The sequence below is a fragment of the Etheostoma spectabile genome, chromosome 7 (genome assembly GCF_008692095.1).
Source record: "Etheostoma spectabile isolate EspeVRDwgs_2016 chromosome 7, UIUC_Espe_1.0, whole genome shotgun sequence".
Lineage (NCBI taxonomy): Eukaryota > Metazoa > Chordata > Actinopteri > Perciformes > Percidae > Etheostoma > Etheostoma spectabile.
The window spans coordinates 29,821,532-29,833,734 of NC_045739.1; the positions used below are offsets into that span (position 1 = coordinate 29,821,532).

The 12,203-nt window shown below is 41.2% G+C and overlaps 1 protein-coding gene across 1 annotated transcript in view; it reads left to right on the top strand.

Annotated features, from left to right (window-relative positions):
* The window catches only part of acap3a (ArfGAP with coiled-coil, ankyrin repeat and PH domains 3a), a 104,625-nt gene that overhangs the window by 42,036 nt on the left and 50,386 nt on the right, over positions 1–12,203 (top strand). Inside the window, 3 exon segments of the mRNA XM_032521871.1 lie at positions 3,622–3,679; positions 6,663–6,782; positions 7,727–7,780. Coding sequence (XP_032377762.1) covers positions 3,622–3,679; positions 6,663–6,782; positions 7,727–7,780 — 232 coding nt within the window.

The window sequence follows — 12,203 nt, forward strand, 5'->3', positions numbered from 1 at the left end:
TATCAACTGTGAGCAGGTTAACCTAAAGAGCGATGTTTTCTTGTCATATCGTCAGAAGTTTAACGCGGTAAACTCTCCATTGTTTCACAAATGTTTTGCCTTATTCTTTCCTACCTCGTCATGTAAATGTGCTGTATTTTATATAGCACTTTTACACATTTCTAGTCTTAACGACTGCTCAAATCGCTTTTACATAGTACTGGAACCATTTACCGTTCATACACTGGGGCCGAGGCTGCCGTACAAGGTGCCACCTGCTCATCAGATACACACTCACACACACATTCGCGCTACGATGGCGCAGCATCGGGGGTCTTGCCCAAGGACACTTCGACATGGGACTGCAGGGCCGGGGATTGAACCCCAACCTTCCAGTTGGCAGGCAACCGCTGTACCACTGAGCCACAGCCGCCCCTGTTGTGACAGGACACATACGGTTTAGTGTATTTTGTGACCCCTTAGGGGGGTCTCGGCCTCCATGTTGGGAACCACTGCTCTAAACGGTTTTGCAAGTCAGCTGTCAAAAGCCTCAAAAAAACTTAGAAGACCAATTACCTAAGACACTCTGTAGATTCTACTAGGGACTAGGAAATAAAGGCTTGATACAGAGAGGATGGTGTAACTATTACTATGTTAAAACATGCAAAGCAACCAGTAAGGTCCATTGAATAAAGCTTTTTTATTTCTTCATAAACATAATATTAAATGCAGAATATAATTCCTTTTCAAGTTTTGCATTGCGGGACCTTTGACAGTGTCTGTATATCTGTGTTTGCCTACTTTAAATGGGCCATTCATGAACTTTCTTGGGTATCTGTAGACATTTAAACTTTAATAAAATGTCAAAATGACGTTTCAAGATCAGTCTGGCGGCTACTGAAAGGCGTGAGGGGGAGAGCTCGAGCTTTGTCAGCATTCTCACATTAAAAAGGGCCGTTTCCAAAATGACATCAGCAATGAAAACAGCGACATTATCCCTGGGTGTGTCTGGCTGAAGGAGATCAGCTGAGGTTACAACAACACACGTCCACATGTGGAATAATATGGGATTGATTATTTTAGTAATGCATGTTTCCGTTCTGCATGAGTCATATCTTTTGACAGATATTTCCTCCCTGGAGTAATGATCTGCCCCCCCACACACACACACACACCTGCGTGCATCTGCAGAATCACGGCATGAAGCATGGTAACTATTAACAAAGATGGCTGTAGACCCAAAATACTTTAACCCTCATGTTTTGTTTTTCTGAGTCCAAATTTAAAATGACAAACCTTTTTATCAAGGTTATGATCATCTTTTTCCACCCTTTTGTGCCCCCCCCCCCCTCCCCCCCATGATTTTGTCAGTTTTTCAACATTTGTCAAGTTTTTCTGAGCTTTTTAAGATTTTTCCCCAATTTTTTTTTAGCTTTTTTTTTAACTTTTTGACATTTTTGTCACTTCATTTGACATTTGTTCACATTTTAGTGTATTTTATTGACATTTTTCTCTCTTTTTTTACACTTACAAGATCTTTTACCAATTGTTTTTTTCTCCATATGCTATAAAATTGACAAAAAACACCCAAATTCAATGAAAGTAGTGAACTGATTATTTATTTAACTTGCGTGGAGCATTGTTGGGAACCATCCACGCTACTTTTTTGGGAAAATTTGTTTGAAGGAAACCCAAATTTCTGATATAGAAACTTTTTGGATAGGGGTCAAAATATAAGGAGGGTTAAAACCCATGAAAATGAAAAGCATGACAAAAGTGAGACTCAAATTTGACTGATGAAAACTAGACCAAACTAGACCGTGTTAGCATGCTGACGTTTTCTAAGTAGCCCTAAACACAAAGTACAATTGATGCTAACGGGAATCCATTAGTTATGCATGAACATGGTTGTAAACCAGATTCAAAAGATCTGCAAAGCTGTCCCAGGTTATCCTCTGGGCACCATACAAGTCTGTACCAAATGGCATGGGAGACTTTTTACTAAAAGCCCAAACCTGTCAACACGATGGGGCATTAGATGAAAAGTCAGAGGGTCACCAAAGTCGGAGAAAGAGAAAGAGATATGGTAGATGATATATGGTTATGTGCTGTATATATTTGTTCCCCTTCTATTTTACTACTATATTTGATTACAATGTTACACAGCTCTGTTTACACCATGCTAGTAGATCTGTTTTTTAAGCATCTGTTTCCCATGCCAATAAAGCCTCTTTGAATTAAATTGTGATCAGCTGTTTCTAGAGAGAGAGAGAGAGAAAGAGAGAGAGATTTTATTGTTTGCACATGCACATCATTTATTTAGTATCTACACTTATATCATACGAATCCTGTTTACTTGTATCATCATATCAGATGTATTTATGGATATTTTGTGATGACAATAAAGCAACATGAAATTGAAATGGCGAGAGAGAGAGAGAGAGAGAGAGAGAGAAAGGTGCAACAATCAGCCGTTTTTCCGCGAATGGATAGTTGGCATTCGGCTCCTTAGAGGGACTATTGTCTTGCCTTTGTTTTGGTAGCTGTGGCGTGGGGAACATGGATGCCTGGAGAAAATGTGCGGCAATTAATGCAACAGTTGTCGGGATATTTCGGTCCGGACCAAAGTGGTCACTGACCGCACTTCCATCCCTTGAGCCACAGTGCTGGTGTGGCTATAAATGTGACAGTTGAGGTCTGCAGAGCTGTGGCTGGCTATTGATGATATTTATACTATATGTAATTATATATATATACTCCAATGAATCCACAAAGTCCCACTGGGCAGCAGCATGCACATAAGGTCAGGATGAGCAGCAGGCAATGAAGGCATTGATCTGTTTATTATGCACATTCCTTATTTTATGGGGGGGGGGGGGGGGGGGTCAAAATCTATTCACTTAAATATTTTGTGGTTATACGGTACAGCCAATGGCAACTACATCTATCAGTTTTCTGACCAAAAGCAGAAAAAGTGATACTTTGCAAATGAAATAAACGTCACACTGACATGTGATGTGCATTCTTCTAGAAAACACTCATTTGTTAGAAATGTCTCATGATATATTGTCTCTAGAAGTGTATTATTCTGTATTATTTTTGTTAAAGAAGGACAAGAAAATAGCAATACTCAATACTATCAAATTGCAGTAAATGAAAATCCCAGTACATATGGAATTGTCCTTATTGACATCATTGTGTAGAGAAGCCGCGGGGTGGTGCGTTCAGGGGCTACGTCAAGCAGCTGTGAGCCTCTGGCTGTAAATCACACCTCTCCCTGTGCTGGTGGTGTTGACAGTAACAGTAGGTGGATTGGGGGTCGGGATGGGCCAGACAGCCGTGTCCCCCCCACCCCCCACCCTCACCGTTGCAAGACTTCCTCTGTCACTTTGTTTTGACAGAGCGGAACTGCTCCCGGGATGGCGTCTCGTTCACTTAAACCCCACCCAAACCCTCGCCTGTTGATGCTCAAACACGTCTGGCTTTGGCTCAATGAAAAAACTGCTTTCTGAGAGCGTGGGAAATCACACGCAGATTTTTCAACGGCTGTTTTCCACATGATTTTGAATGGAATTTCTTTCTGTCAGCCAGTAACACATTACCACTCGGCTTTAAACAGCTTCTCTTGCTTCTGCTTTTCAGGGCAAATATTGATGAGGTGGAGACAGAGGTGGTGGAGATCGAGGCGAAACTGGATAAGGTAAGACATTTGGTATTGTCACTGCTAATGCACTGGTCCTGTAAAGCTGTTTAAATACTCTATGGGGGAAAACTTTCAAGTGTGTCACTCTTCCCAATCACTGATATCAAAGCTGATGTTTGTATCCTTGCATGCCACATAGAAGGGGGGAGGGTTAGGAGCAGCTATGATACTGAATTCCTATCAGCTTATAATCAAAATGTCTCTTAAAAAGTCAAATCAGAGCACATTTTTTAAGAGTGTCTCAAAACCCATTTATGTTTTTGTCTTTACTTTATGTCTTTTATTTTGTAGGTTTTGCTATTTTCTTCTTCCTGTGAAGCACTTTGTAACTTCCTTTTTGAAAGGTGGTATATAAATTAACTCCTCAGATACATATATATCAGACAGGATAGCATATTATATAATGTTTCGTTGAGGGCCAACATTTAAAGTCTGTACAACAACTCTGCCATTTGTATTCAGCCATGTAGTTAACACAGCGATCCCACAACTATAAAGTAATACCATACTAGGTGAAAAATGACAAAAAAGGAGAAATGGTGGTATGTTGTTCTCCACATTCAGTCACAGTATATTTTGTTGCAACAGACGCAGCTTGCCCATTACGATCAGCTGCTTGCTCCCAGCGTCATGATGCTCTGCAGTGCAAATCCCACAGCGCTAACATTGCTAGCCTCCTCTGACGGCATAATGGGACATAATGTCGCTCAGTCCTGTTGAAGTTCACCTGAGGTTAGGTGGCGCACACAATAGCTTTCAAAGCCGCCAGGTGTAATAACGCAGCCAGGTGTTTTGCCTGGGATGCTCGTGTCATTGTTCCATCTGCTTCTTTTTTGACATTGAATTACACTAAGTGTCTGAGAGTCAGGATTAGTCTGTTCTTTGCTGACATCAGTGTTGAAAAACTCATCTAGAGTTTATATTATCTATCTATCTATTTATCTATCTCTGCTCTTGTCTTTGCTGTTGCAAACCACAATTTCTCCACTGTGGGACAAGTAAAGTTATCGTATCGTATCGTATCGTATCGTATCGTGTAGTATCGTGTCGTATCGTATCGTGTAGTATCGTATCTTATCGTATCGTATCGCATTGTATCGTATCGTATCGTATCGTGTCTTGTCTTATATTATCTTATCTTATCTTATCTTATCGTGTAGTATCGTATTACGTATCGTATCGTACGTGTCTTGTCTTATATTATCTTATCTTATCGTATCGTATCGATCGTATCGTATCGTTCGTGTAGTATCTTATCTTATCGTATCGTATCGTATCGTGTAGTATCTTATCTTATCGTATCGTATCGTATCGTGTAGTATCTTATCTTATCGTATCGTGTCGTATCGTATCGTGTCTTGTCTTATATTATCTTATCTTATCTTTAATTCCAGTCAGAATGGGTCATCGTCACTTCCCATTTAAATACTCATCCCTTAGTCAAAGTGTATTTGGCTTCTTATATCCATGACAAAAACATAACTTACTTTGGTAAATCCACCAAAGGCACACATTGAAATGCATTGTGGGGCGTTCAAAATTGCTCACTCCCACTATTCTTTTAAATCGTGCGAGGATGTCAGCGAACTTTTCAGCGTCATGTTTCCTCACGGTCAGTTAGCAGCCACGTTTGTGTGTGGGGAACGTAAGTGTGCGTACTTATGTCATTTTGCATCAGCTCCTTATTTTAAACAGCTTGCTTTGGAGACAGTAGCTACACAGAGTCATGGATATTTGCCAAATAATTTGCCAAAAAGTATTGGTTTAAATGTGAATGAACCCTGACAGTAACACAAACTAACTGATCAAGGCAGTGGTAGATCAGCAACTTGTGGTTTTGCAAGTGTAAAATTACTGTTTTTGTCAAAGAAGTCTGGTGGCTTTGCAGAGATGGATGGGACAGCTTCAGTTCCCTGTCAGGCTATCTGATGGCAACATGAAGCAATGAACACGCAGAAAACAGAAACAGATTCCCTAACATGAGTTATTATTTGAGTTCTCACTAAAATATGATAGTTATTTGTTTTATTGTCACAACAGAACAGAGGAACATCAAAATATATTAAAGTTTCGATAATTAAAATGTATAAAAATACAAACTTAAGATATGAAACTTAAAGTCCTTTGAACAAAAACACATTAACAAAAAAAAATCTGAGTGTTGCCAACAGGGACGTTGTAGAGCGTCCTCTGGTGGACAGACAATGCAACACCATCACTAACAGGGACGTTGTAGAGCGTCCTCTGGTGGACAGACTATACAACGGCCTCACTAACAGGGACGTTGTAGAGCGTCCTCTGGTGGACAGACAATGCAACACCATCACTAACAGGGACGTTGTAGAGCGTCCTCTGGTGGACAGACTATACAACGGCCTCACTAACAGGGACGTTGTAGAGCGTCCTCTGGTGGACAGACTATGCAACACCAACACTAACAGGGACGTTGTAGAGCGTCCTCTGGTGGACAGACTATGCAACGCCATCCCTAACATTGACGTTGTAGAGCGTCCTCTGGTGGACAGACTATGCAACACCAACACTAACATTGACGTTGTAGAGCGTCCTCTGGTGGACAGACTATGCAACACCAACACTCATAGCATGGTTGACAGTCCGTTTTTATTTTTTAAATATTCATTTATCCGAATCATGTATTTGTGATTATAAATGATTCTGATAAATGAATGTTTGTAAATGAATATATGAAGATTTAAAAGTTGTTGTTTTTTTAATCGGCCATTATAAATGCCGATACAGATATATCGGGAAATGCCTAATATCGGCCGATAATAACTCTAGCTCTAGTTTTTAGTTGTTGAATGTAAACTTATTAATAACTTAAGTTATTAAAGGTCCCAGAAAGAAAACCGAGACCATGTTCTCGGTGTTAACGATAACCAGGGCCCTGCTAGTGTCATCCTGACGTCTGTGTGGTGAAATTAATTTATCCCCTCCAACGTGTCTTTCTGCTCCTCAGCTGGTGAAGCTATGCAGTGGAATGATTGAAGCGGGGAAGGCGTACGTTAGCGCCAACAAGCTCTTCGTCAACGGCGTCCGGGATTTGTCCCAGCAGTGCAAGAAGGATGAGACCATCTCGGTGAGCTTCTGAGGAGTCCAAGTCTTAGAACCATCGTAGCCTTTATTGGGCTTTTATATGTCATATTTATATACACATACATATTTTTTCTGTCGTTTAGTAGATAGGACTGTTGAAATAAGTGACTCCTGGGATTGTGTGTGTGTGTGTGTGTGTGTGTGTGTGTGTGTGTGTGTGTGTGTGTGTGTGTGTGTGTGTGTGTGTGTGTGTGTGTGTGTGTGAGAGGTCTTGTTTAACTATGTGCGTGCATGCATTCGTGAGGTCTTGTTTAACTACATTCGTTGGGTCCAAAACCCGGGAGTCCCGTATACTTGTAGGGTCCCGACAGCTTTGGGGGGCCAAATGCTGGACCCCACAACTTTAAAGGGCTGTTTGAGGGGTAAACTTGGTTTTAGGATTATGGTTAGAATTAGGTTACGGTTAGGGGGAGGGTAAGGGTTAAGGTTAGGCATTTAGTTGTGATGGTTAAGGTTAGGGTAAGGGGCTAGGGAATGCATTAGGTCAATGACAGGTCCCCACAAAGATACTGTGTGTGTGTGTGTGTGTGTGGTGTGTGTGTGGTGTGAACCTGATTACTAACAGATTAGTAAGCAAGCATCAGCTGTGGTCTGGAAATTTACTTCTGGCTCAGCACGCAGGACCAGCATCTTGGACTATTTCCATTGCTGCTATTAAAAGCCGTCTTGGCTTCAACCGTAAGACTAATTGAGAGTTTCTTACTAAAGTCTTGTTCGTATTTGTAGTTTCCATTGTAAAAAGGAAAAGAAGAAAAAAAAGAAACTGAAGCAGGCTTGCAATTATAGCTTCTTTTCCTGTACAATGTTCAAGAGAAGATCTCCTCAAGTGGACCGGTTAATTTGCTTCTTTTACTCTCAGATGCAAACACAGCAGCAATTCTGAGTGGATTATCTAGGTAAAGAATGATGTTATTTTTTTCTTTGCAGGAGTGCCTGGAGAAGTGCGGTGAAAGCCTCCAGGAAATCATCAACTACCACATGGTAAGTCAGCCTGCTCTCCACACTGTCCCCAAATGCCCACATGCTCCAAATACATCGGCATAACAACATCGTCCAACATGAAGTGCCATTGAAGGCCTCACAAGGGTCCTGGATTCTCTTTTGGAACAATTTGAAGGTTTGAGTTTGAACTGATTCCACGTGGATTACTTTTTCACATGTCAATCAGTCTGTTGCTGTGGAACTGTCAGTACTATCAGTCAGAGCTGTCCCACAGAGGGCAACAATGGCAAAAAAAGACCCTGACTCTGTCTTTCTAGTGTTCTATATTAGTAAAGTACTTACTAAAAAGGCACCCTTTAGAAAGTGCCCATAATTGCTTAGTTGATGGTTAATAAACGCTTTTTTTAAAGATTATTTTTGGGGTATACGATGCAGATGAAGACAGATGAAGACATGGGAGGGGGGGGGGGGGTGACATGCAGTAAAGGGCCTCAGGTTGGAGTCGAACCCGCGGCCGCTGTGTCGTGGTGTAAATGAAGGCGTATCCTTCTGTATCAATCAAAATGTATAAAGACATATGCAAACAAATGCAGGGTTGCCAGGTTGTGAAAACCCCCGTTGGCAGGTGTTTATCATATCTTTTTTAGTTAATATTACAGGCATAAGTGTTGGTAATCCATTAATAAACACTCTCTTACTTGCTTATAAGAAATCACTTCCAAACCAAGTGTTAATATGTCATTAATTAAGGGTTTTAACCGTCCTGTTGGAAGTTGTAACTGTTCTCAACAATAATTGCTCCAAACAATAAGTTAATTATAAATATATATTGTTTTCTGTAAATACTTATACCCCACCACTACTTCTCATTTATAAGCAGTATATGTATAGTATGTAATAAATAGTTTATAACAGTATAATGAAGCTATTAGCCCATACAATTAACATTTTAAGTGTTTATTATTGTACAGTATTTTCAATAATTATCCTATGAAGACAGATTAGTTACACTGAATAAACGGTGCCTTAAGAGAATGGGAGAGTAAAGCCTATTTGTGGAATTTTCTGTTTTCAAAGCAGTTATCTACAAGTATTTTAGCCATGTCCACTCCTCTGAAGGCTCCCCTGATAAAGATTCCTGAGAATCTCAACCCTGAATAGCAATAACATTAAGGTGAAAGTTCCCTTTCCCCATCTTTGTTTCAGTATTTTATTATTAATTTACATCTTTCCCCCGACATTAAACAGCTCCTCTGCTTTACTGCTGTCGTTTCCCCTTCCTGCCTCTGCCCCCCCCCCCCCCCCCCCCCCCCCCCTCCAAGGGCCTTTGAAGTCCATTAACTTCAACCCGTTGCGTGTGTGTGTGTGCGCTTGTGTGTGTCATTGCAAATCGGCCACTCCCTCCCGGTGTGCAGGCAAAGAGAGAGAGGTCAGCTTTACAGATGGGGGGGGGGGTTAATGGAGCCAGGGTCACTCAGCCAGGCGTGGATTAGCTTTAGCCGCTGGACAGTAGTAACCTTGAGTGTGTCAGGCATGTGTACAGTATGCATGTGTGTCAATAGCATTTTGCCATGTCTGGTATATGTGTGTGTGTGTTTGTGTGTTTGTGGGGGGGGGCGGCAACACTGTGAGCGTGTAGTAAAGGTTGTAATAGCCAATGAAAAGGAAAACTTTGTCATGCTCTACTGCTCCAAAGCCGAGAGAGACAGCTAATTAAGATTCTACAATACCTAATAAATCCCAATGATTACACTTAAAACTGACTAAAACTAAAATAAAACATTCTAAAATCCAATGAATGAATGAATAGTATGTACATAAATACAGGCGGCAGAATAATTTTGCGCAAATTGTGCCATTTTTTTGTACACCTTAAGCCTAGATCAAAGATATATACAGAGATAAAAGGTGGCCAGACAAGCTATTAATATGGATAATAATGTTGCTTCTGAACTGCTGGATATGTAAACATTCAACTTCCCCATATCGATTTAATAATGTAACAATGTTCTGTTGAAAGCTTGTTTCTCCTGCACTGAAGTGGTAAAAAAAAAATGCTTTTTTTTTTTTTTTCAAGATTATTTTTGGGCTTTTCCGCCTTTAATTTTTGACAGGACAGTTAAGTGAGAAAAAGGGGATGGGGGGGGGGGGGGAGGAGAGAGAGAGAGTTTATGCCTCTGCATCGAGGCATAAACCTGATGTGCGCCCGTTTTTTTTACAATTATTATACGATGAAATACTCCAAAATACATTGAAACTAAAGAACAAAAACCTTTTTACAGGCCCAAGCATTTGTTTTACAAATAAAAGTACTGTATAAGCGTTTTTCAGATCAGCACCCCCCTCCCCGCCCCACCGCGACCAGAGTCATTGGATTAGAACGGGAGAAAATGAAAACGATTATTAAAAAAACACAAAGCAGGCTACAGTAGGAAAACTAGTGCCTCCCGTGTATTTCACGGCTCTTCTGACTGAGCCGCTGCATCCTGACTCCGCTCTAGCGTTTTTTTCTTCTAAAGCCCGCGGTGCAGGGGTGTTTTTTCGAGAGAAGAACATAGTTATCGGTAGTTGTTGTCGCTCTTCTTTCTTCTGGGCAGAAATCCGTGAAGCAGCAAGACCGTGAAAGGTGAACCGCGATATATAGCGAGGGTTCACTGGATATTAGAAATAGTAACCAGGCCTGCCTTTAACACAGTTAACACTTTTATTAACCTCTGCTGTTGACATATTTTACATGTTCCTGTCAGGGTAATCAGGACAGACACCCCATGCATTTAACTGTGCAGCGCTCCTCCTGCACCAGCAGTGCTCCAATGAATAAGATATTAAGACGGTTATATCTGCTGCTTGGGACGGATCTCCCGCTGCGTGCATGCTTCTGCCGCGCAGCTGCCACTGAATATGAAATGGCATCGTGCAAACGGGGGCCGCTGAGTGCCAACGGCCCTTGTTGCAGCTTTGCTCGGATGCCTTTTGAAACGCATGAAATAAACACACACAGGGGCGCGAGCGCAGACAAGCGAGCACGCGGACCCAAGAAAAGTAGAAAAGAGTCTTGGCCCCCGCTTCCCCCCATTTCCTGATAGCTTGGCGCTCTCGTTTGCCAGTTCTGCACCACACAACAGAACAATCAAGCTCTGTTTTGATGAAGGCCAAGCCAAGTGTAGCTCTTTTTTATTTTACTTTAGCTCCGAGACTGTGCGTCTTCCAAACATTTGACAAGGAACAAGGCCACGAATTCTCTGTTTAATTCAAGCATGAAACTCCATATGAATACTTAATAAATTATTGACTTATGTTTGACTCCCTGAGCATCCATTAGAAATGAGGGGAAGACCGACACAGTGATGCAAAGAGAGACTAACATCTGAGCTCCAGGATTAGATGTGTAGGATTATACTTACACTAGATAGAGAGAATCGATGGATGGATTGAGGAATTAAGGTTATTGCATTTTCAGTTACAATTTCCCTGATTGAATGTATCTGAATACAATAAGTATGCAGAAGGCTGAGTGAGTTCCCATGCGGGATGCCAACGCTAGTCTCTCACAGGTTATATTTGGAAACTATAAAACAAAGCAAGACACAGCAGGAAGGCCTTTCTGTCTCCGACTGCAGTCCTTCACATTCCTTACAAACTACAACTGCATCCTTTGTTTGGAAGTAAAACTACGTCCAAATGTGTCTTCACAGTGGAAACCGATACTTAACTAAAACTCCCTTTTCTGCCAGAACACTTTGCTGTTATTGTCTTCCTTAAAATACTTCATTTTGGAATTTTGAGCTCCATTTTTTGAAGGACAGGGAGATCCATAAATAATAAAGGCATTACATGCGATAGGTTCCCAAGTTATTCCAGTGTTACACTGCCTTTTCCCATTGCATTTCCCCTCAGTGGCCACTTGAAAAAAGTTTATAAAGTTCACTTTTTGTTGAGATTGTTGTAGATGTACTTGCGTGTTTGGTGTTGAGGTTATATTTAAATATATTTAAAGGTGGTGTTGTACTGGACAGCGTTACATTAAGAGGCAGGAGATCATTGTTGTTTAATCTGTCGATTATTATCTTGATTAATCGCAAAAAATTCCCGTGTTTCCCAAAGCCCAAGGTGACGAATGAAGATGACAGCTGTTTGGTTTACTCACAGCTCAAAGATATTCAGTTTACTGTCACAGAGAAGCGAAGAAACTAGAAAATATTCACATTTAATTAATTTTAATCTGTTTATTAATCCCCAATGGGGAAATTACAATTTACACTCTGTGTCCACACTTGTTAGTAGTCACACACACTACATACACACACACACACACGTTTAGGATCTATACATGCACTAATGGAGAGATGTCAGAGTGAGTGGGCTGCCAGCCGAACCAGCGCCCTGAGCGGGTGGGGGGGGTATGGTGCCTTGCTCAACAGCACCTGGCAGTGCCCAGGAGGTGAAGTGGCATCTCTCCAGC